The following is a 26,146-nucleotide window of genomic DNA, read 5'->3' on the forward strand; positions in this document are numbered from 1 at the left end:
TTTACTTTTCATTTTTTAGGAGAAAGTAAATATTGATTTTGATTAAATCAAAATTGTTTGATATTTCATATTAATGAAAGAAAATGTTCCATTACTCATTCGTATTTGATAAATTTGGCAAAATTCAAATTTATTGCAAAATGAGGTAATTAAAATCAATTTAAATTCGAAATTAGGGCCAATAAACCTCATACTTTCGATACGAATCCAAATCTACTATTATAATTTAACTTGAAACTATATTTCTTTAAATAATTAACCTCCCTATATTGAAAATTTACCAATTCCAAATTATTTATAAAGATATTTATAGTAGGTAAAAACAGCGGGGATATGAATGAGAGAGTGTGACGTTCTGTCGTGGCGCGAGGATTTTGGTCGGGGGCCTCACGGAATCCAATACCAGCCGCGTCTATCCATCCCTTTGAGGGGCCCCATGGAATCGCGGCCACGCTCCGGTTTCAGGGATAAGGCGAACCTACAGGCGCGCGACGCGCTATAGGAATGCGTGCAGCTTGGAGGGGGATCCGAGTTATTCGCGCTAGGCCCAACCAAATAAACCGCCATTTCAACTGGACTTATAGTTACTTCCCAAATAACTACATATATTAAGCGATATTTTTTAGAAATAAATGTTTTCGCGTGCACGTTCAGCAGGTGTTATACACCGATAAACCATTGTATATAATATCAACGTTGTCAACAACAGTTATGACAATATGGTATGGCATTAAGCATTTGTTTAACTACACTACATCCTACAGATGATCTGATTGGTTTATCTCTATACCTTTTCGGACGCCATATTTTAAAATGGTGGCTAGAACCTTTTCCAAAACATCATGAAGAGTTTGTTTTCATGCAACGTCAAACCCATTTCCTTCTTATACATTATTTAGAACAGCTGATAGCCACGCCTTAAGTCTAACATTAATCAAATCTGACTTACCAAATTTGGTGGATACCGTGAATTATTATTACGAAAATGGTACAGATAATTCCAGATTTTGCTTAAATTATTCCATTCTAAAATGCACCAAAAAATAAACACTAATTTAATCTATCTATATATATTGCCATTCTCATTGGAAAATTAAAATTTAAAATTCTTACAACGGAGGTTCTAGGTTTCTAAATTAATTGAGGACAAAGGTATATCTAATTTCGACGCGTCTATAAAAGCAAGTAGCAATTTTTAAAAACACTTACACGCTCTGGCAATACGCGCGAAACTTGCATATATAAAGTGGTCTATTTTAAGTATAAGGATGTACAGGGGTTTGGAAAACAGAGACAAAATTTCTCACCTCTCAACCATTTATCTCAGAGTTGCATTAGGAAATTACTCGGGGGCCAAAAAGGGGCGCATCAGCCAGCCCTTGTTATATAACCTTTATAACCACGTGTCCGCTATAAACCTAGGCTTCTTTGTAGTATATTCATAATCATTTAAACTAAAATCTCCCTCTTTTAAAACTTTCAGCGGAGAAAGGAAATGTGACGCGAAAAGCTCGTGACGCTTTTTCATTTTAAACAGACCGTGCATGCGTGCACGCGACGCAAGGCCTTGGTTTTTATTTTTGACCACCGCTCTTAATGGTCAAGTCACTGGGCGCTATCTTCAATTCCTCCTCCCCCCTTTTCCACTCTAGTTGCAACAGCCCGACAAGGACGAAGAAGAGTTTCTTATCGCCAAAAAGTTAGAAGGCCCCAAAAAGCAATTTTAAAACTTAAGTCTTAATTAAAATAATAAAACTTTTGTTCAACAAAGGCCTATTTTCAACTTTGTACATGGATTCGAGGGTTCAAAGTTTAATTTTCAGAAAAGATCTGGTTAAGTTTAAGCTTATTTTGTTCATTTTTTGAAGTTAAGAACTATGAAAGTTTATGTTGGTGCATTAGGAAATGGGATATATCGCCATGCCACTAATTTTAGGTGGTTAGGCTTAACGAATAACATTAAATTAGGGCTAGAAGCTAACTTTGTTGTTATTGTTGTGGTGGTTAGAAATTAATAATTAATCCTATGAAAGCCTTAAATTATTAATTGTTTTCAAATTCTGCAGTGTAAAACAAGTGTATTTAATAATTTAAATAAAATTGACAAAAAATGGGTGGGTCCTTATCAAACGTTATCAAAAGCTCACTCGAAATAAAAATACAATTAATATTTCAAAAAGCGAGTATGGAAAACGGCGATTATTTTAAAATTTATTTCATAAGGGGAGCCCAATGTTAACTGCAGCTAAACGTGTTGAATCTCAAAGACTAACCTCGGTTAAACGTAGCGTTATATCGAGTGTGTATACATATATAAATACGGTAAAAATTTGTTTTTGAGATGGTGATACCTCGAAAATGGAAGTTATAGGGTGGGGGGTTTAGAAGGGGGCAATTAAAATCATCGAGCCAATGAATAAAGCGTTCAATGGCTCAGATTTTATTGTTAACGCGGTTTTAACGCTCCCAGCTACAACTTGGCGACTTTCTAGAGCTCGCTCGGGAGAAAGGAGACCCTCTTTAACCCATATGGGAGGCTTCGAGCCACATAAAATACAATTAGCCAAGGTATAACTACGTTCCGAATACCTGTCCCGGTCGCTAAAGGCCAGCTCGACTTAAAGGAGAGAGAAGAATAATTCTATCCAGACCCTAGCTCTCACGGATAAAACCAGCTAGGTACGAGCGACCGAGCCAACCAGCCTGTCGTTTTGTCGTAATTAAACTAGTACAAAATTCGCAACACTTCGTTAAACGAAGACAATTATTTTTGATGAAAATTTTGTCTCACCCTCGAGCTCTCTCAAACGCTTGCCTTAAACAAATAAGATTTTCATAAGGACACAGCATCGTTTCTCAGCATCAGTGACAAATTTAAATCCCATATTATAAGATATGTTCCATAAGTATGACACCTTCCTATACTTCGTAATGCTAGAGACTTCCTGAGAGAGAGCTTGTTCGAGAACGACGTCACGCTGTTTTGCAGTCCATTTTCCTATTTAGTCTGTGCTAAACCTTTGACAGCGCCAAAATCAGGCCTCGACCTACGTTACTTCATGACAAGCTCCAGTTTGTAACCAGTGACAAACTTATGGAACATATCTTATGATATTAGAAAATAGTTTAAAAACAGATAAATAAATAAATAACTCGTGCTTGGGGCTTGGATTGCGCAATTCAAAACCTGAGGGTCCCCACTTTCTGGTCAATTCTTCATTGCTATTTACTCAACAGTTGATACCTTTTTTTCTTAAATTTTTCCAATAAAATATCGAGCGTCCAAGAACAATTACAAATTAAAATTCCATGAGTTCAAAAGGTGAAGTATAACAATTCTAATTAGAATAACGATGGAAGAACCATTGGAAAATAGCGAGGTAATGTTTATATAAGCTAAAAAGTGTGTCTCCAAAAATCCTCGAAAGAATTACATAACATTTAAAACTAGTTCACCATCGAACGTCTTTTTTCGATCCACGCATACTTAAACAACACAGCTAGAACTCGTGTCCACTAATGTCCAGTATGGCGCCAATATTATAGTCTTTCAGATCTGTACTAGATCAGTTTCGTGCTAAATACACTTAGTAACGAAATGTTCATTGCGACAACGTTTTGATATCGTTCTCTATTAAGTCATGCAACTATAATCGCCATTAAACGTTATCTACTTATACATGTCGAGACTAAAAAAAACTTCTTACAAGATGAATAATTAACGAAATTGCACGCTGGAATAGTGCTACAAAAATATATGTACTTCCGGGTCACGCAGAGCTCTTTCAAATAAGCTAGACAAAATATTTTTGGAAAGATTACATAACCTTATAGCTAGGTAATGTAGTAGAACAGTTCCTAGTTCCGATTGTGGAATATATTATCGAATGTGAATATAATGACATAATATTAAAAGCGTGTAAATAAATCTCCTAATTACTGTCCCGACTAGCACTGTTTAGTTAATAAAGAAAAACATTTAGGGTAGGGTAATATAATTGTATAAATTAAAACTTTTGAAAATTTGAATATATTCATGTTAGTAATAAGATTTTCATGTTTCAAAATATAAAATTACTTATTTAATAATAAATACTTCCCGTCCATATTAAGTGTAGATATTTGTGCTACAATGTTCCATATAAAACCTAAGAATGTTTGGCAAGCCAACTTATAATTTTCCCACTTGGTCTTGGAGGTAAACTTATGAGAAATGTGGTTACTAAGGATTACAGAAAACAGAGTCGATATTTTAATCTACTTAAAAGTATTTCTTGTTTCGCACCTTAAAGTATTTGTCTTAAATGGATTGAAAAATTGAAGTTTAAATAAGTTTTATTGACATCCTGATGGAAACGACACATTTGCTTTAGTTAAGGTATCGCACGTGGCAAGCTCTATGAAACCTTGGACTAACTAACAGTACAAGCTAACGCATCTGTTAATAGTTCAGATGGAGGCATCGTTATGACGTTATCACCTATCAAAATTGCCTATTTTTCCTTTCATCGTAAATCATTTTTATTTTCAAATAACAAACCTAACTTACTGGGCCTTTATTTTCTCATTTCCCAAACTTTAAAAACCACAAAAATCTTAGACCAGATTAAACGCTACAATCCTTTGTTAATTGAATATTAAAAGAAACTTTCTGAAATTTAAACAAAGAAATTATTTTTCTAATTAATTCGCAAATTACTAAATATTTATGAAAAATTAAGATGCTAGACATAAGTATATATATAAATAATTAATAATTTGCCATTATAAACACACAACAATAGCTCGTATAAAGCGCGCGATTTTCTAGTTTAATTTTTGCATAGTTAATTTCATAAACATTTACCGCGAACCTAGTTCCAACAAAGAGGGATTCTTAAACGCGTTTTCGCGTATAGAATTTTAAAGTAAACAAAATAGCGCACCAAGACTATTTTCAGGCTGGCTCTGTTTTTCAGAGAATTTTGCCAATTTAATAGACGATTAACGTCTTTACGAATCCTAACAAATACTACCATCTTAATTATTAATTTACAAAATAGGCCTAAAACTTAGAAATGGGAAATGGATAATAAAACGCGGTTCAGAAGTTATCATATCATTGACGCAGTACACTGAGCGACTTTAAATACTAATTAAGTATGTTATAATGAGCTTTAATGAGGGGTAACTAATTTACGAATAGCAAGCGGCTTTGAGGCATTTTGGGGGAAAACAAATCTCAACACAAATGCTATATAGAACAATGCAAAAATATAGGTCATACTTTAAATCATTGTAATTACGAGTTACTTTTAATTTTAAGCTTAAAAGTATTTATAAGGTATGTCTAATAAATCCCAAAAAGCTTGTCTATATGATATAGGCCACCAGTGTACCAAATAATAGTGAAATCGGTCGAAATGAACGGAAGTTATTCTACAAAGAAGATTTTTTTTACATTTTTGGCCACCATTTTTCAAGATGGCGGTGGATTTGAAAAATCATTCTTGGGGCGTGCCTACTACTTAAGAGTAACGTCCCTGCAAATTTTCAGCCTACTAGCTTAAGCGGTTTGGCATGGGCGATAATTACCAGCCAATCAGTCATCAAGACTTGGACCTTGTACCAACTGAGTATTTGGTTTTCTACAAAATCGTTACATTATTACTCTAATTATACAACAAAGCCTTTATAAAAAAGAGCGAAATAATTTATCAGACCTTACTTAACTAGATTTCTTTTACATAATAGAAGAAAATTCGTAAAAAGATTAGATGAGATACGTTTTATACTCATGAATGCAAATACGGATACCCACCAACACTTCTTGTAATTCTAATTTCATAGTAATAGACGGAACAACGGAAGGAAGAAAAATCTTTTAAAACTTAAAGAACGGAAGGATGGTGAGAAGGGGAGGAAGGTGGGGATGAAAAGGGATGGAGAGGTTTTCAGATTTTACATTATTTAAGAAGCGTTGAAATTTTGAAAGTCGAGAGAAGCGCGAAAAACAATCTCGCTTGACGTTCCGTCGGCAGCTCAGGGTGTCATCACGTGCGAGCTAAGAAGAAGGAAGAAGATGGTGATGGTGGTCATAGTTGTTGGGTTTCAACTTCTCGTCCGGGCGTACAAAATCTCAACTGACAAAATGTTTTGGGCTCACCACCACCACACGATGAAGGCAAAATTAAAGCGGTGGGCGAGAGAGAAATATCAATTTTTCTCAACTCATTTTTAGTCGTAAAGTTATAAAGATTGACAGTGTCCCGGATTGAAAAGAAGGTGGCTTGCTGGATAGTAGCTAGGGCTAGGGTGCTTTTGGATAAAATCGCCAAGCCGCGTGGTTTGTCCGTGGCCCACAAGCCTCATCCATTAGCGTATAAAGTTTTCGAGACCGAAGGGGACAGGTCAACTTTAACCCAGGGTTTTCTACACTATTTTCTGACAAAATATAAAAGCGGAGGCGACCCCCGCGCGCACCCATCCTTATAACCAAACCTATCCCGACAAAGTTTACGCAATGTCAATTTTATTTCGAGCAGCTACGACCGCTTCTTTCTCTCGACGGACTCTTCAAATTATGAGGGAACATTTTTCCAAAACTTTTACACTTTTCCGGGGGTTTTCTCTCCCTAAATTTCCCTTTTGCGGTATGGTACGCCTTCCGTGTTAATCCTTCACTCGCATCAAAAAAGTGGTCAAATATTTTCAGTAGAAATTCCAATATAGAGTGAGTGAGTTGGTGGGTGGGTGAGATGAATGGATAGACATGCTTAATAAAGGGGGCTTCTAAGTTTGATAATCGGATTATACATAGGAAGTGCAGTTTCCAACTTTTTGGACTTTTTGCTGATTTTCATTATGATGAAAATTAGTTTTTGAAATTATGTTCGCGATATTTGAGAGTGTGAGAAATTGCGCCAATGATTTATGGGTGTACGGATGATCATATTCATTATTCTGTTTTTACTGTTAATAGTTAAACTAAAATCAAACGAAAATTATTAATTTCACCTGTTTAAAATTTAAAATTATCGATGCCTTTCTTCAATTTTATGATTTTAATTTAAAAATTCCAAAAACCGTTTAACAATTGAAAAATTACTATATTCGTCACTTATCACGAGTTGTTCACTTTAAATGTACATGAATTCTCACGAAATTCAATTAAGTACGATAGACCAGTTGATAATAAACGTGGAAAAATACTCTAAAAATTAATCCAATCTCCAAAAATTCTTGTAAAATTTAAATTTTAGCTTAATTTGGTATAATTTATTGAAATAAAAATGACTCCAACTATACCCCCTTTAAAAGAAGCAACACTACTAGATCTGATAATTAGTATATTTTTTTCTTTTGTAAAAGCATTTCGACGTAAATGTATTCGAAGAAAAAAAAACTAACTGAACTAAGTTCATTCTAGATCAAAGTTTCTAAAATTTGCATATTACTCTTCCCCCCTAGATCCCTAATTTATAGCATATGCGTAGTGATAAACAACACTGAAAAAAATATTAGAGATAGCAAAATCGTGCATGGCTATTGAATCAAACTATAAAGTTTCAATATTAGAAATTTTCCCAAAAGAGCTAAGCCCGTATAGTATATTCCTTTAGAAAATAGACGCCCTGAAATCAGGGTTCGGACGAAATCCCTGACTTTTTCCCTGACGAAATTTTGCCAATATCCCTGACAATTTTAAGGTGTTTACCAGAGCCCACTTCATAATTATACCAGGCCCTCATATTTAGCATTACACGAAGAATGGTTTGATATAACAAAATAAATCCCTGACATATCCCTGACTTTTTAGGACAAAACTTTAAATCCCTGACTTATCCAGGCACCGTACGAACCCTGTTTATAATACGACTTTTAAGTACACCTAAAATATATTAATAAACAAAACTATAGGTATTTGCTAAACAAACTACTACTATTGTTCGAAATTCAACAACTTCCTAACATATTGATTAATATACTACCCCACGATCCAGAAATATTTTTTACGTTACGTATTGATTTGAAAAAAAAAATCGTACAGATTATAACCCTAAAGCTCTTTCATATTAAATTTCACGTTTACTGAAATTTTCATTAAATTTGTGTGTCCTTTTTAACTTAAAAAAATTATATATATTTGGGACAGTATAGCGCTATTCAATATGGCGAAGGAAACTTAATTAGAAATGTACACTGATTTTACTTGAATAATATTAAATGTATAATTTTTTGAGAGAAGGGATATGGCGAAATGGAATTTCAATTTCAATATTTATTATCGATTCTTCTACCAATTATAATACATCTGAACAGTGAAACACCAGGGAAATACCTCGGAATGATTTTAAAATTCAAATTACTTTTCATAGATTTCATAGATATTTTTAAATATGCTCCTCCGACCAATCGTGAAACGCCCTTCCATTTTGTCGAATGAAATTTAGCGTGAGATTTGATATAAATGGCTCGCGATGTGACAATCATGTCGCGAGATTTAGAGCGTGTCGCGTAAATTTTGTTAACAAGAAGGTAGGGCGTTGCGTGATTGGTCGGAGGTGCAAATTTCAAATAATCTATGAAATCTATGAAACTAATTTGCAGATTGGCCTTACAATTTGTAGAAGAATAGAAATCACCTATTCTTAATATGTTTACCCATCAATAACCCAATAGCGAGTGAAAATGTTTAAAAACTAAAGCTTACTTACGTTTTGTAGTTCATTACAGTTCAGGATAAATATAACTCCCACGTTGGCGTACACGTTTGGAATGAAGATTTCTAACGACTACCACTTTTCTGCAAAAAATTAAAAACAAAAATATGAAATGATCAATTTAAATAAATCTATCGCTCCAACTTTGACCTTTCAAATTCTCAAAGATATTCACATCAGAATAAAACTTTCGTAATGCAGACTTGCATATAGACGATCTACTTACTCCCATAATCTGATAGAATCTCATTATCAAAGAGAGTAGCAAAATAGCAGTCTTATTAGCAATGGGGCAAAATTGCAAAATACTTCATTTTCGTCACATTTGTGAATGTAAAGTAGTATATAGATACAAATAAGTTTTCTTTGATGTTTACCGCGACGCTTTTAATAGCCACATGGCGTGTCAGAAGTATGAAATGGCATAATTTGAAACGCGGTCTATTCGAGAGAAAGAGCTCTAAATGGCCACCACAAAATTTGACAATGCAAGAAACAAAGAAAAACAGGTGGAAAAATGTTTTTTTCCTTTTAAATATTAGAACTGAAAAACATTCTTAAGGCATGCATGCATGTTAAGCTAGAAATGTTTAAGGTTAAGAGCCTAAATGATGTTAAAATGGTATTAACATTGTTGTTATTTTTATACTTGATATTTCATGGTCTTATAGTGGTTTGTATTTGACAAGAACATAAAATCAACAGACCTAAATATCGTTTTAAAGAAGCAAATGTATCATAACGAATCTGTATCTGTCTACGAGAAAAGTTACAATTTTAAAAATTAATCCAATGTCTCCATGCTTTGTAATAATAATTGGTTTGTTCGTGCAGCGCTAACTAGGTCGTTAGATTCACCTAACTATTCTAACCGGAACTTAATAATTTCCGGTATGAGGGAGACTTCTCGTATAACCAAACGATCACGTAATGGCGGCCAAATGTGGAAATGGAACGCCTAGTTCGAGATGTTAGTATATAGGTGAAGCCTAATTTGGGACACGGACCTGCGCCCAGAGTTTCCCCTATCTATACTAACTACTCAATTCGGAGATTTGCGCATTAGTAATTACGTGGCGTTGGCCTAAACTATACCCAGTTTCAATAACGATATTGACATTTACTATAGAATTAACTAAGTGTCAAATATTGGAAAGAAATATGACAATTAAAGCAAAACAATGATTCGCTTTAAAAATTACTAATGCAAATTCATGTTAGAATTTTTTAAATTCGTGAATTTACTTTCGAAATTAACTTTAAAATATCGAAACATAGTCTAGCCCTAAATGTACTGATAAAAGTGGTATAAAATCAAGTTTAAAATATATTTATACTGAAATTCCATGATACTTTCCAAAGTGTATAATTTTACATCGAAGGAATATTTATGATCTAAAATAAACCAATTGAAATTTTTTCCGAAATAATTATGATTTTCCATGAGATTTTATCCTAAAATATTTTCCATAAAATTCTATTCTAACTATTTTCCATGAGATTTTATTCTAAACTACTTTCCATGAGATTTTATTCTAAACTACGTTCCATGAGATTTTATTCTAAACTAATCTAAATGATATTTCCAAATCTTCTCTGTGAACGTGTTTAAAATAAATGTAAATTAAAAATTTCCATAGAAATTACCTGTAAGTTACCGAAGTTTCCAAGTACTACAAAATTATATCACAAATATCTTGCTAAAAATGGAGTTATTATGTTCTGGTATGAAAAAGGGTTAACCTGTTTCTAGCTTAAACAAAAACGTTACTAATGTACCTTTTTTTTCCCCTCATCTATCTACAGACTGGCTTTTATTTCTTTAAGGTAAATAGTTACGTCCAGTCCGGAACGAAAGTGGCCGGAATGAGCAACGAGTCAAGACAATTTCGTTAAAACTAACCAGTCTACGTGTCTATGTCGTGTCTATCAACGCTACGGGAAAATGTCAATAAAAGACTTCATTAAAGCTGCTAAAACCCATTTTTTGGTTCTATTTTCTTACCCCTATATACTGTATACATACATATATGTATAAAGCTAAACTATATCTAATCAAAGGTACGATCATATTCTTGATGACCAGAAAACCTTTTTGTTGCACGGTTTTAGACTTTTAAACAGAGCTAATAATGTAGGGCATGTATATTAACTGCAAATATATCCCGACGAGTGACTATACTGACTTCATGACAAAACGTCAAAAGTACATTAATACGAAGTTATACTTTATACGAAAAAGGTATTAAAGATTTTAAAAAATCCTTGTGAAAATTAATGTTTAATAGCTTCTATATAGAAAACTAATCTAAAATAATAATAATTGATAACTTCGGATTAATACAATTTTGTCAAAGCGTGCATTGACAAAATGAAAAATAAGAAGAAAAGAATAAAAAAAAAAACAAAAAACTTTCTCTAACATATAACATTTAGATATATCATTTATTTAGATATGTATGAGGGGCTTATAGTTAATTATTACCAGTACATTTTAGGCTTAACTTCAGAAGGAAGACTGACGTACTGACCTACTTTATCCTATACTTTATTAAGAAATATATATATATACATATAGATACATAGATATATATATCCATAATTATAGTTCTGAATCAACATTAAGAAAGGACACATTGTTTTCCACTAAACTAACTTGCCTTTTGTTGAATGAAATCAAACTATAACTAACACGTACAGTACATGCAAACTGAACAAATTTAGTACACCCATGGAGTGATATTAGTAGAGTTGTAGCTATCATTTCCTTTTGTTTTAAATGAATTCTCCAATAATTATACTTCAAGGGTGTAAAGGAGAACTTACAATTCACGGAGTGTAACTTCATTGACGTCTTGTAACCCATAATGTATTTAAACTTTTAAAGCCTTGGCCAAGAAAATGAATAAAAAAACTTGTATTTTTTTGTAAATAAAAAAATAATGCTGACGATAACCTTTTTATCTAACTTATTAATATTCTATACCCTCCTCTACCCTTAGGTTTTTATCAGCGATATTCAAATTTGACGTCTTATCTGTGTGAGCGCCGCATTCCCCTAGAAAGTGCAGGCTGACTCGCCTACACCAAATCTAGAATAGATCATCCGTAGGCCAAGTAAGTATCATCCTTCCTACCTTCTCCCTCTAGCGTTTCAGGGGTAATCTTTTTTTTCTACTCCCTCTCTCTCTCTCTCTCGTTTTTAATCCACCGACTAAAAAAATTATTTATCGCCAAAATAGATGCGCTTGCATATTTAACGAATCTTGATAAAATGCTGGTTTGAAATTATCTTTTTACTGCGCAATTATTAACTACACTTCTTTCATCTGGATTTAAGGACCATCGCAATATGATTACATTTCTAAGCCTAATTATATGTAATTAGTGAAATTATTGATTAAGCATACGGTTTAAGTTCAGTTTAGGTCAAATTTATGGTTAAAAAAGGACGCATGGTTATGATAAAATTAACTAATATCATCACCATTGGTTATGGCATTAGTTCAGTGCAAAACTTTCTTGACCACCTATACTAGCGATTTCCAACAAAAAAAAACTTGCCAACGTAGGCTTCAACTGCAAATCAAAGCGAGAGATATTGCAAACCAAAATAGACCAAGTCAAACAAGTTATTTATCCCATTTCTGGTTTATGGAATATTTGCCATTTATCGCTTCTAGAACAATTTGTTATTTAAAAGAAACAAAAAATTAATTAACGTACCTTTAAAGCATTAACTTCAATATTTTTTTCATTTAACTCGGTAACCCTAACGTCGCGATAAAAAAATTCAGCGGGAACTGCTGAAGCAGACGACGCTTATACGTTCCAGCCTTCCAGCATAGCCCACTCGATCCGCGCTCCCGGACGCTGCGCTGCTCGCGAGTAGCTCGCGTCGTGATGCGCGTGATCGAGTTGGCTATGCTTCCAGGCTTCGAAATGAGCATTTTTTTTAACAAACTGGTGCTTCGGATTAGGGACCCTTGGTGTCTTGAATAATTAAACTAGTCCCAAGGGCTCCTTACCCTCTGTATTTAAGTTAGAATTATTAAAGTAGTCCTTGGGACCAGTGAGGCTCTTGGTCTGAATTAAAAAAGTGGTCCAACGAATTAATAAATGGTTTTTGGACTTGTCTTACTTAGAAGCTTGTTCCGGAATTGGGTACTTATCGGTTTCTAGTATTGAGGGGGGGGATTGGAAATAGTTGCCAACCCACCTTTTAATATTGCCCTATTAGAACTAAATCTTCTGTTGTTTTTTCTTCTGATTCAATATTTTTCGATCATATTTGTTGAGTTACTGGATATGTGATTTTTAGTTATTCATATAGTAGGCCTAAAATATTCTGGTAAAATAATTTCTTGGCGTTAAACATAAACCGAAAATATTTCCAATCAAAGATAATAAGGTTGTGTTTTGTTACGAAAGCCTGACAAAAATACTGCTGCTGGTAAATCCCGAAATAAAAATCCGGCCAACGAACCATTCGGAGTAAACAAATTACCATTTAATTAACTTTTTTGGTGGTCTCCTCCTCCTCTTCTTTCCATTTCCCAGCAACTCTTATTCTGAAATAGTTGGGACCATAAGACTAGCTTAAGCTTTGTTTCATGGAAAAATCCATCACCGTCTCTATACACCACACACATCTCCATCGCTAGTGTTATAAGTGGAAGGAATACTTTATTTTGGTCCTGCAGAGAAAAAGATTCTTTTTTCGGAAAGCGAGCAAAACTAGTTGGAAAAATAATTTTCTTTCATCCCTCGAGCGAGCTACCCCGAGTAAAGAATTTTTCAATTAAAACTACTTTCTGGCAATATTTTCTTAAACCCCCTGATAGGGAACCAATGAAACGAGATAAATTAGAAGATCACTACTTGAAGTAAAACATTCTTACATTGAATTGAAATTTTATTAATAAGGTGTCAAAACAATTGATTAAATTCTTTTTTAAACTTTCAGAAAGGTCAGAGGTTAAGAATTGCAAAGTAGAAGCACTATTTAACTACATACCATAAGTTTATAAGCTATGTTCCATAAGTATGGACACTACTAACACTTCGTAATGTTGGAGACTTAGTGGGAGCTAGTTCGAGAACGACAAGCGAGAATTGACTATTCACTCGTTTTTGCAGTCCATCTTCCTATTTAGTCTATACTAAACATTTGACAGCGCCTCACCAGGCGTCGCTTTACCTCGAATCTATGACGTTTCACCTACGTCACTTCATGACAAGCTCTCAGTAACCTGTGACAAGCTTATGCAACTATTAAGAATTAAATCATCATGACAAATTATACGTTTAGTTATTGAGCTGTGAAAATATTAATTCAAACTGGCAAAAATTGGTCATGAAACTCAAGATTAAATGAAAGGTTCTATTACTTCAGTTAATGGATTTCGTGCAAAGGATGAAACTCGGAATAATTCAACTCCGATATAACTCAACTTTCAGTTAATTACCTAGAAAGTGTTTTTAGAATAATGCTCTTAAATTAGTTGAAAATAAAAACCGCGCGGCAGAATTGCGTAGGGATGAAAAAGAGGTTCCAAGGTAGGTTTAAAAATATATATTAAAAAAGTTAGCCGGGTTCAGAAAGAGATCTAGAAAGATCCCTTATCAGAGGAATAGAATGACTTTTGGTAATTACACGGGGAATGGCTTGGTTCGGCAGAAAGTCACGCTAGATTCGAGTAAGAGAGGGCGCTGCCTGTCAGGTCCGTTCTAGTAATACCCCGTTAGTCTCCTGGGATTCCCAGCTTCAGAGAGGAGAGGAGAGAGATGGGAGGCTGAAGAGGAGAGAAGGGGTAATGGAGAAATAAAAAAATTCTAGTTCCAAGCTCATTTTAGGAGGGCGCGCGCTTCGTTTCCATGGTTTCCAGGGTTTGCTCCCGATGCTCATTTTTCTCCGGACGCTTTCAGCGCATGCGCCTACAACGTTCTAATCCGTTCACACTGAGATAAAATTCTGAGAGAAGAAAAAAATACCTATTTAGATCGAAACATCCATTGTTAAGCCTAACCTAACAAAACCGTAACTTTTCTCGGACTTCTCTTCCCAAAGCTTGATTGCTGAAAAGGACCACACAACACAACAGCCCAAAAACAACTTCTCAGTTAACAAACTGTTCACAAAAAGTTTAAAACTACGATTCCTCTGGAGGACTTGAACATATTGTGAACTTCTTTAATTGAAATTTAAGGTTTAGAAATTCAACTAAAAATTCCAAAGTTGGATTAAAGTTAACTAAGAACACTTACAGAAACTTTGTCGGCCTAAGTTAATTTTATTTCAAGTTAGAATTTCTAATCAATATGGTTTATTTGGCTTCACTCGCGCATAAAAAAGAAGATGAGTCTGATGTGAATGGATCTCAAGGTATATAATCTTACATCGAGAAGCTACTTGTATCTCCAAATTATAAAGCTTCCACGAGCCTGATTAAAGAATCAATAAATCTACTTCAAGCTGTTAATTACGTTACAAGGGCATTCTCGAATTCTTCTTTGCCGTTTTTTTTTCCTTAACCCTTTTCGTATACCGGTGCTAGGCCAACCACGGTGGTAACCACCGAGAAAGGGCGCCTCGCAATTCCTACAATGGGTTACGGTGTGTCCGAATTAACCGGACAAAGTCGATTAAGACCTTTCCCGGGAGATCACGCGGTAAGAACAAAGAACCGAATTAAGTAAGGCTTCCTGAAATAGATCAGATCCTGCAAAAGCAACTTTTTCCCCCCATTGAACTTACTGGTATGGTGCAAGACTTATTTACAACATGGTTTTATTGCAATATTGCCTTTGATATGGAGAGAAAGTTGAACTTTTTTAACTTTTTAATGTAAATATTGGTTCTGGATACGTAGATGGGCAATAGATGGCTACACTTATTTTTCGCCTAAAATTGTGGGTGAATGCAAATTGGGGGGGGGGGTATAAAAAGGGAAGAAAGCTACTTGGGGAGCCTCTATGATGGTCCTCTTTGTTGGAATTCACCCCTCAATGGCGGACGTTGCGTACAATAGCCGCAAAGAGTACTCTACCGTCTACAGATGGTATATAAAAAATTTCCTTACCTTTCAAACCGGCCCTTGAGTTTTTATATAAATAATTAAACTTACCTGAGCGTAATTTAACTAAAATTTAATAAATTTACAATTATATGTTAATATTTTAAAATATTCATTAACTTAGTTAACTATGATTAAAAAATAAAAATTAAAATCTTCGTCTTTCCAATTATCGCAAAACAGATCATTTCTGAAATTGGTAAAGAAGATAATATTAAATCAATTTTATTTATTTTTTATTATTAATTCATTAAATCACTTAATTAATTTTTCTTTTTTTTTAGTTTTTTGTCTTTTTCCAATTAAAAAAAATACATCCATTGGAAAACCACGTGGGAAACGAAAAGCCACTCTCTAATAAAAATAAAAGATTTAGGTAGAGTGATTAGAAAAAAATTAATTAAAAAAAAACAATTAATAATAATAATTTTAATGAACAAGAATTTGCTTTCGAAAACTTCGTATTACCGTTCCTCTCTCCGAAACGAAACCCAGACCGAAATAAAAATACGAATGACATTACGAAAAAAAAAAATTGACCGAGAAAAAAAAACCCAAATGAGGGTAAATTTAATTATTGGTCTTTAATTAAACCTAGGGGAAGCTGTCTTCATCCTCATCGGCCATTTCCTTGGCGTACTCCAAGTCTTGTTGCTCCCTCTCACGGCGTTCCTAGAGAGAGAAAGAAAAAAATCCAAGACAAACATGGCCAATTAAATACAGAGAGGCAACCAAAAAAGAAGAAAAAAATTCTCCCTTCACTAATAAAACATCATTAGGCACTCTCCGAGAACTTAGATGCCGACAGAAACGACAGAGGCAAAAGAAAAAAAAGGAAAATACTAATTAGATTACATTAAAACTTTTCGTTAACTTTAACACGCTTAATTTAAATAGATAATAGTGTTAGGGAATTAATTAAAGAACTTAGGAGTAGAAGAAGAAAAAAATGCATTAAAGTTGGTATTACGGTTTTTTGCCTAAATTTGTGGAAGATTGATGGCTTATTTATTATTTATATATTTATTCTTAACAGCTTTGTTATTATTTTTATTTTTGTAAAACGTGGTAGGTAAGTTTATTATTAATTTTTGATAAGAATTAACAATATTGACGGGGTTGAACTTGATGTCGAAGGACCAAGGTTGAAATGGCTAAATTCTCAAGATCTGCATGGGGTTAGAGGTGAAGGAACAACCTTCGTAGATAGATAAATATTAGCACTAAAGAGGCCAGAGAAATTTTCTATCCAGTTTATAACTTTAACCGCGCTTCAGAGTTGCCAGTAATTTGCGAGGTTTAGAACTGAATCGAACCGAACTACAAGCTTTTCAGTCTGTTTCAATTTCGCATAGCATCTAGGAGTGTATAGTGTCTCTTTTTTTAAAAAAAAAATTTAGCCAATAGATCTCACCGAATCGTTACAATCTATCTCATCCCTTACTAAGCATGGCTTGATGAAGAAAGGATTAAGCAAAAACCTCTATTCAATGTGAGTGAGGGATTCCCAACCGCCGCGTAATACTCCCAGCGTCGTTAACAACGTCTGACACTAATTATAAAACTATCCCCTTATGCCTCCATTCCATCCTATCCCTTCTTCCTGCAGTCTTCCATTTCCCAAGCAAGCATCATCTCTCATAGCGAAAATCCTTAAGAGAATAATAACACTGAATAAAAAAAATTCTTAAAAAATTACTCAACAGCCTACTGCATTAATTTCTTTACGTAGAAAACTAAGAAGAGGGGAGGGAAGATAGGCAAATTGTAAATCCTTCTTAAAAAAAATTGACAATTTGAGATGCTGGAAAACACTCGGAAGTGATGGAAATTAAGAGAGGATGGACACTTTTTTAATCTCACTATATTTCAATGTTGCAATTCAAATATTTTGATTTTTCCACCAGAACTGAACATTACTAAAAATTATAAATTATAAATTTTTTGTCAACTATTTATTTCCCTGAGTTTTCCAGGTCTGTATGAACCCCGTTTACTACTAGGAAATGAACTATGGCGGACTAACGTTCCATTTTTGTGACTCTGGGATTTCGTTAATTTTTCCCCGACTTCAGAATAAATTCTGAATTTACTTCACTGTCTCTTTATGGTCTACTTTTTTACCAGCCTAACCGTGTAACCAGATAATTCCGATATTAATTAAAACATGGTGTAATTTCTGAGAAAAGGTAAATAAAATTGCATCAAATAGACCGGATTATTTTGGGGTCAAGTATCCTTTCCCTCGAATGATGGGTTTCAAATGAGTAACTCTAAGCAAAAGGGGGTGGATTTGAAATTCAAAAAACTTAAAAAAAAAAAAGGGAAAAAATTCAAAAGACGAATAGACATGTACATGGGGATAGAGGGAGGTGAAATTTCAAAGTGGGTGGAATGGGATGGTCGTTGTCAAGGGATGGGGGGAGAGGGTGTAGGAAGAGGATGAGAGTGAGTTCAAATGGGGGATGAAAAAGGGGATCGTTAAAAAACGAATAAAAAAACCGCGAATATCTCGTTAACGTTAACCCTTTCCCTCTGCAGTGCGGATCGACTGGAGAATATATATATATATATTTTTTTTCATCAAACTCTTTCTCTTTTGAAAGGTTTTCCATGGCAGCCTCGTTCCGAACCCAAAGGGGTGGTTGCTATGGTAACGCCAGCTAGCTTCAATCCTTTCCTCTCTAACGTTTCCACCAGGCACGCTGGCCAGAGAGAGAGAAGCTCCTAACCGAAACAAGATTTTTTTCGAAACTCGTTTTTAAAAGCGAGTATAGAATGAATGCATTGCAAACGACTTTTTTTACGTTATAAAAACGTCAATATACATTTGTACAAAAAAAACACAACATTTTTTTGTTGTTTTTTTTTTATACTGTAAGTTTAGGGTACAGATGGTAAAACATTTTCTTTTTTCAACGCTATATTTTGACATTTAAAATCACGAGCGTAACATTTGTAGAAATTAATTAACATTTTTTCCTACCCACCCCTTTTTATGTTAGGATGTATGTAGTTTTTAATCCCTAGATTACTAATGATCCGTGAATTTATATATATTTTTTTTAACTTAATGCGTCGATTAGGGGGAGAAACATTTTTTTAATGTGAAATAAATCTTTATTTCTATCATATGGTTTGTTAGTTACAATGATACTAAATGGTGAAACTAAAATTTAAATGAATTGTTTATATAAAGGCAGAAGAGAATAATTTTCAAAGGCTTCAAATTTTTGGAATTATTTTGCATCTTTGGGCTTAGAAAACAAAACACTTAATTCCAGATTTAAATTCGATACTATAGTTTGCAATTCAAATATAAAATAGAACTTTGCCAAGTTTAGGGTTTTGATTTAAACGGTATTTCTAAGAAGTCTCACAAAACCTTTTGGTCTTCCAAAATTGAATGAAGTGGAAAAGTAGTTGAAACCCCGTAGAAGTAAGCGCAAAAGGAAACGCCGTACACCCTCCATGATAGCTAATTATAAATATATACTGATGAATATTAATTATCTCACCTACAATTACATATTGACAGTTCGTAATTCCATAGTGTAATCATCCATATAGATTACTCCCACCAATCAGTTATAATTTCACTAATTACCCCGTAATTTAAATCTCAAAACATAAAGCACAGGGAGTTTCTGCAAGGTACTCTGTTAGAAATACCCTGTATATATATATATACCCAAGCCATGACAGAAAAAAACCTAATTTTCACCAACGAAAACCATGGTAAGCCGAGATACCTCCTACCACCCCCATTTTGGTCTCTTGTGGGGCGTCCATTTCTTGCTCTGGGTGTCCTGATTCACCCTGACTCGTACGTATTAGGTATCCCCGCGTTGATGTTACGTATATATATAAAAATTCCACTTCAATTCTACTTTACTCTACCCATACCCCGGATCTCAACCCTTTCGATCCCTGGGTGGGGTCCTCATAGTGCACGTTGATGATGGGTGCCATGGTGCATGGAGAAGATTGTGGGCCACAGACCCGTGACTCACAAGCGGCTATAGCCGTTTCTGCTAACACCTGCTTTTCACTATATGGTATAACAGTATCACGTTAAGGGTGAAAAAGAAAAAAATTAAGGGCAAAAAAATTCGAAACTACGTTCTTGTTTTGCATGCGGCATTTTTACGGTCATTTATAATACAATGGTTCTTTTAGAGTATGTATTAAAAGGGGAGAGAAATTTATCAGAGGAAGTGGCGTAACATTTCATATTTTTTTACTTCCCCCCCCTCTCTCTCTCGCTTTCGTTATAGTTTTTTGGGAGCACGTTTTTATAATTTTATAGGCGATAAAGTTCAATTGGAATTACGTATTTCGTACAGGGTGGTCTGGGTAAAATGAAAATAACAAGTTCTGATATGGTAGCAGACTTACCAGAAACACCCTGTATCTATTGCGCGAGGTTAATTACAAAGCAAACTAATTTTGACAAAATTTAAATAGGCTAACTATGAAAGAGAGATAGAAAACAGACAAACAGATAAAATGGAACAAAGGCTGTTTGTGTGCCGTATGTAATTAGACCTAGAAAACCCTATTACTATTTCAACTCAATTTTCCTCTTTCCAAAATTACGAATTGCGTAAAATTTCCAGAAGACGTGAATAAATAAATGAAAAAAGATGAAAAACAATCCAGTGAGAGAGAGAGAGAGATAAACACTTAATTTAAAAAACGACCGAACCGCGCCTTAACTTCAATTCAGTTCTCATCAAAAAATTCCCCAGTTCATTGTCGCGCCTTAAAACAGTTCATTTTCAACAAGTAATTTGGACCCTAAATCAAGACATCCCTAATAAAGAAAAGGTGGACATTTAGGCTAGCTTTATCAAGAGCGATGAAAAAACCCGCTCACGTTTGACCCCTAGAGCTCGCTTTTCGAAATGGAGAATTAAGTTCCGCGCTCACGTAACCAGTATACGAAGAAGAGAAGTGGGATGGGGTGGATACACGAAGAAGAGTACGTTCCGGTATAATTAAAAGACAAAAGGTCCGAGAAAAGACTAAAGGAGATAGAAGAGAGAGAGGAGAGGAGTGGAGGGGATGTAAAACGAGCGGGTTAACGATTCTTCATTGGTCATCTAAGGAGGCCCTTCATAAGTGGACACGACTTTATCGAATACTTTTATACGCCTCTCTTTTCCAACACCCTTTGCATGCCTCTTTCTCAATCTCTCTCAGCTCTGAGCTTCTCTGTTATTACCAGTAAAGCGGTGCCGGTGTGTGGTGTGAGTTAGTGGCTAGCTCTTTCATTTTCCCAAAAAGAGAACTTACTCCCATCCTCCCAAAAATTCGCATCACTCTTTCTCTCGAACTTACTCGCAACGAGTCGGACAATTACTATTTTACAAACGAGGTTAGATCCACTTAATATTTTCGATCCGTATTAAATGTTCGGGAGGACAACTGTTCGATCCCTCATACTTAAGCCTTTTCATTTTAATGTCATGGACTATTTAAGTACGGCAACGGATCTTTATGGTTCCACATTTCAATTTTTTTTCTACTGAAAACCATATCCTCTTAATCATTCAACCAACGGAATACGCCTCTAGTACGTTATAAAGCCATGGAGTTCTTTTTAGTAATTAGTGGAAAATGTCAGATTTGATTAGACAGTCACGAAAAAAATTAGTAATTAATATTATAGTGGGTTACATAAAAAAACTTGACCACGGTTTGAAATGGCCACATTTATCCTATAATGAACCCCTAATGTTTTAGACTTTGGTTTAAAAAATAAAATAAAAAAATATATTGTAAAAAAATCTAAGATGCATTCTGAATTTATAAAATTACTCTTTTCTAAAAGAAAGGAGGGGTAGAATTTTCTAAGGGAGGGGGAATTAAGCTTAAAAGAGGGAAGATTTGAAATTCGCCAAAACACAATTTTTCACTCTGTCGATTGAAAAGAGAAAGAGAGAGAGAGAGAAAAGGGAAGGAGAAGAAAAAGGAAAATAATAAAAAAAAAATTAGGCAGGCTTCGACTTTGATAATATAATCCCGGTGATAAGTTTAGGCTCCACCCCTTAATCAATTCCGTGACGTCACCTTGAGAATATGCTCCAATGGAGGAGAGAGACGGAAGCGAGGCTGTCACTCCGGAGAGAGATTTTTTTCGCTCCTCATCCCACCGTAGAGCGAGAGTGGGGATGGAGGATGCGGAGAAAGAGAGAGAGAGAGAGAGAGAGAGAGAGAGGAGAGAGAGAAATTTCCCCTGTTATTGTTGAGGAAAGCGTATCGCCTTCAGGCTATAGGAAAAGGGGTAAGGAGGGAAACGAAAGAGAGAGAGAGAGGGGGGAGCATGAAAATAGAGATCATTCGGAAGGTGGAGGCGGAAGAGGAGAGAAGATTCTTCGAGAGAGAGAGAGAGAAAGATGGGATGAGGAGGGAAGACTGGGGGGATGAAATTGAAGAGCATCTCTCTGCTCCAGCATCCCTTCTTGCTCTTCCACGCTCATTCCGAGCAACCTCTTCAACGTAAACCTATATAGAGTAAAGAGTAAAGGAGAGGTAGAAGGAGGGGGGAATCCTTAGGCCTCTTGTGTGGAGAATGGGCAAAACCCTTTAGGCGATACCGGAGAGGTCTTCACCCTCCATCTCTCTTCACTTCTTCCCAATCTTCTCCGGCAAGTCCGAAGGTACAGTAACGCCAGAGGTCAATTTATAAAAGACGTTTTAGGGTGAGAGTGAGAGAAAGGGACAGCTATCCAAGGCCGAAAAGAAAAGCCTTAGGGTTACCAAATGGCCATGGCATTTTTTTCGTTTCGAAATTTTATACTGTATATACCTGAATCACCTTTATCAGGAACACTGACCCTATCTATACTATAGTATCACAGCGTTTAGTGTTACTTACACTTAGATGCGTATGTTAAACGGGGGGATGAAATATGTTATGACATGTTAAATGGTGCATCAAGTCAACTTACACCGGAGTATTATATTTGAGACCATTTTGTAGTCTGATAGGAACTTAGAAACCCCCCTCAACAAATAACCAAGAAAAACATGTTTTCCATTAGAGGTTAGGTGTCATACAAGCCACACTCAAAGGCTGTGCTGTGACCTTCACGTTTAATTAAACGTTTTTCTTCTACAGATATGTATTTTATATTAAACTAAACGTAACGCCTTTTCCTAATCTATTATATTGACGTAGTATAAAAGCTACAATATCACGAAGAAGAAAAAAAAAACCTTGCCAGACATTTCAATGTAAAACTATCGCAACGGGAGTGCAGAATAAATATGGTTCTAAGTGTGTAAAAAAAAGGTTTATGTTTTGTTGTGAATCTTCGTAACCAAGGAAACGAATATGGTCTATATACGACCTCTGAGGGTGATTCCTTGGGGACACTCGCTTTTCGGACTAATCTCGCTTTAAATCAACCGTAAAAACGAAATATCAAGAGAATGAAAAAAAAAAATGTTTAATATAAACATGACATACATACATCATTTGGGCCGAGCGGCTGTATGGAAAATACGCTTATATAAAATGAGAAAAATTAGGTCAAAACAAATTAATACTGCAACTTAGATGGAAGTATAATTTGAACTGGACCAAACTGAACTTGAATATAGTATAGTCGCTTAAAAACTCCATAATAATGTGTAGTAATGATTGATTTCTTATTGTCAAGGCCTTCTCACTCATTATTAAAAAGATAAAATGCTAATTAAGCCTATTTAGTTTTTAGAGTCAATTAATCAAGTTTGAAAGTAACGCACGCGCATGTCGTGAATTTGCAGTGACGTCACAATCAAACACTAGATCCACTCCATCTAGGGAATCAAACACTTTTAAAAATCCCAAAAATATTAACCCCATTCTATCTCAAATGAAATTTAAAGTTCCAAAATTAGAAAATTACTTCCCACACAAGTGGTCGTACAAAATTAATTAAACCAAATGAGCTAAAAGGAAATTTTGTGTAAAAATTCCGCAATAATAATAAGACAAAGTAAAATAGTTTCCACCACGCATTGCATTGCGTTGCATTTTATATCGTCTGCTCTTTTAAAATAGGAGCATAGACGGAGCCAGAAAGAGAGTGTGAGAGAGAGACAGAGAGAGAGCAATTAGCGGTTATATAAATTAAACTACGACATATCTTTTGGAAATATTAGGGGCTTAAAAAAAGGGAGGTGACGTCGCTGTTTCCTCGAATCACGGTGAACAAGATTAATTAAACTGCAGCGCTCCTCTCTCTCTCTCTTCTCTTCTCTAGGTCTTTCTCTCTATTAAACGGATAAAAATGGGTAAAAGGAGGGCCGGGGGGGGGAGGTCTACCACCACCAAAAGGAGAAAAGGGGTGAGAAGGGAGTAAGGTTTAGTCGTAACTCGTAAAACGCGTTAAATACTAAAGCGTCGTAACGGAAATTGAACTAAACAAGGTCTGATACACTTTTGGAATAATTTCACGACTGCACGCTATCATATACTGCACGTTTAAAACATATCCCTCGCCCCCTTCCCCTCCGCTATGACTATAACTGACATGGTAGCCTAGACTATCTTAAACTGCCAATTAAACGGGGGGAGATAGTTTAAGAGGAACCGTTTACGTCAAAAATGTCGTTGTTTGAAAATGAATTATCTATAAATGAAAATTAACAAAAACTTTAGGAGTATCTTAATTACGTAATATTGGGTCACCAATGTAGTGATTTCCCTTACATTTCCAAGTTTTCCCCTAAATAATTTCCCTGAAATATCAAGGGCTTCCCTAATACATTTCCCTGAAATTTCCAGGTTTTCCTCCGATACATTTCCCTGAAATTTCCAGGTTTTCCTCCGATACATTTCCCTGAAACATCAAGGGTTTCCCCATTAGATTTCCCTGAAATTTCCAGGCTCCCGAATACATTTCCCAGAAATTTCCAGGCTCCCGAATACATTTCCCAGAAATTTCCAAGTTCCCCCAAACATTTTCAGGTTTCCTCCGATACATTTGCCTGAAATTTTTACGAGGCAATAGATAAAATTCCCTGAAATTTTACCTACGAAGAAAAAACAACCTAACATATGGATAATATTCCACGCTTAAACTTAAATTACACTAGATTAAGGGCATAAATGAGTTGAAATCACGAAAACATGGCAAAATTGTTGTAAAAACATTTAATAAGTAAAGTGATGTTTTAATATATAATCGTCGCATCAGGTCTGATGTTCCACAATGTTCCTTTAAACCCATCTCTCTTTATTCTCACCCCATTTTCTCGAGTTAAGCTTTTATCGAGAAAAAGGTAAAACGCGTGTTCAGGTAAGAGAGAGGGGGGGGGGAAGGAAAGCTAGAGAGGCTCCCAAAAGGATGGTGCCGGGATAGGCTGTTTTGGGAAAAAGAAACCAGGGGGGTAAACGAGAGTGAAAGAGTGGAATTGGTACCACCTGTTACCGATTGACGAAATTAATGAGGCCCGCAAATTACCGTGGTAACGAGAGCATGCGCCAAAGTGGTTTTTCTATAACCTACTCGATTTACCCCTTTATCCTTAAACTCACCCCTAATTTTTTGGAATTTCCACCAAACACGCCAAGTTAATTCCATACTATGCATACGAATTAATTCAACAATCCCAAGAATATGCCACTAGGTGTCATTGGTAAAGAGGTCAGTACGCCACTTGGGCCTCCATTCCTTACTTGAAGGCAAGGATCACGGTGAAAACTCAACCCTTCCAGTAGGGGCTCGCAGACGCCACCAAACCATGTTATGTTACCTGAACTTTTCCTTTAAAATATGAGCAAATAGCAAAAAACCTTTTATACGGATGGCGCTCATAAGGACCTAAATACATTTTACAGTAACATATTCCTCGGCAAATGAAACAAATTTATGATACGAAAGGGTGCAAAACACTTAAGTGGGCCAAATATATTCTTAATTTATTTGTAAAGAGGGTCGCGAACTTGCAAGCAATTAATAGATCTTCAACGCAGTAGAGTATTACCTAGCGCAAAAAAAAAGAGGTTATTACAAATATAGTTTTCCATGCACTCCCTTGAAACATACTCGAGATATAATAATGATTGGGGGCTTGGTAGAAATGTGCATTTTCTCTCAGAATAAAATTTTATATACCTGGAAATACCGAAATAGGCATTTATTTTTAATAGCCAACCTACTGTGGACTATATTTTCTGCCAGGAATAATGATTTTATACATTTTATGCCCTAAAAATAATTAAATAGGCGTTTGTTTTCTAAATTGCCTATTAAAAATAAATGCCTTTTCTTTCGAAAGAGGTTAAACTCGTCTAAATTCTCAACATATCCCCGGTAATATAAGATTACAAATAAATGGGTCTGCATTAGTTTTAGAGAAATATGAGCC

The 26,146-nt window shown here is 35.1% G+C and overlaps 1 protein-coding gene across 1 annotated transcript in view; it reads right to left on the reverse strand.

The window, feature by feature from the left end:
- Positions 1–15,997: 15,997 nt before the first annotated feature.
- The window catches only part of Rpn3 (regulatory particle non-ATPase 3), a 36,762-nt gene continuing 26,613 nt past the window's right edge, over positions 15,998–26,146 (reverse strand). Inside the window, exon 7 of the mRNA XM_089867601.1 lies at positions 15,998–16,450. Within this exon, the coding sequence (XP_089723727.1) occupies positions 16,373–16,450 (78 nt within the window). The 3' untranslated portion in view covers positions 15,998–16,372. The remainder of the gene's footprint in view (positions 16,451–26,146) is intronic.

This window comes from Phalangium opilio, unplaced genomic scaffold, assembly GCF_054372755.1.
Source record: "Phalangium opilio isolate 3A_F unplaced genomic scaffold, DU_Popi_V2 ptg000024l_1, whole genome shotgun sequence".
NCBI lineage: Eukaryota > Metazoa > Arthropoda > Arachnida > Opiliones > Phalangiidae > Phalangium > Phalangium opilio.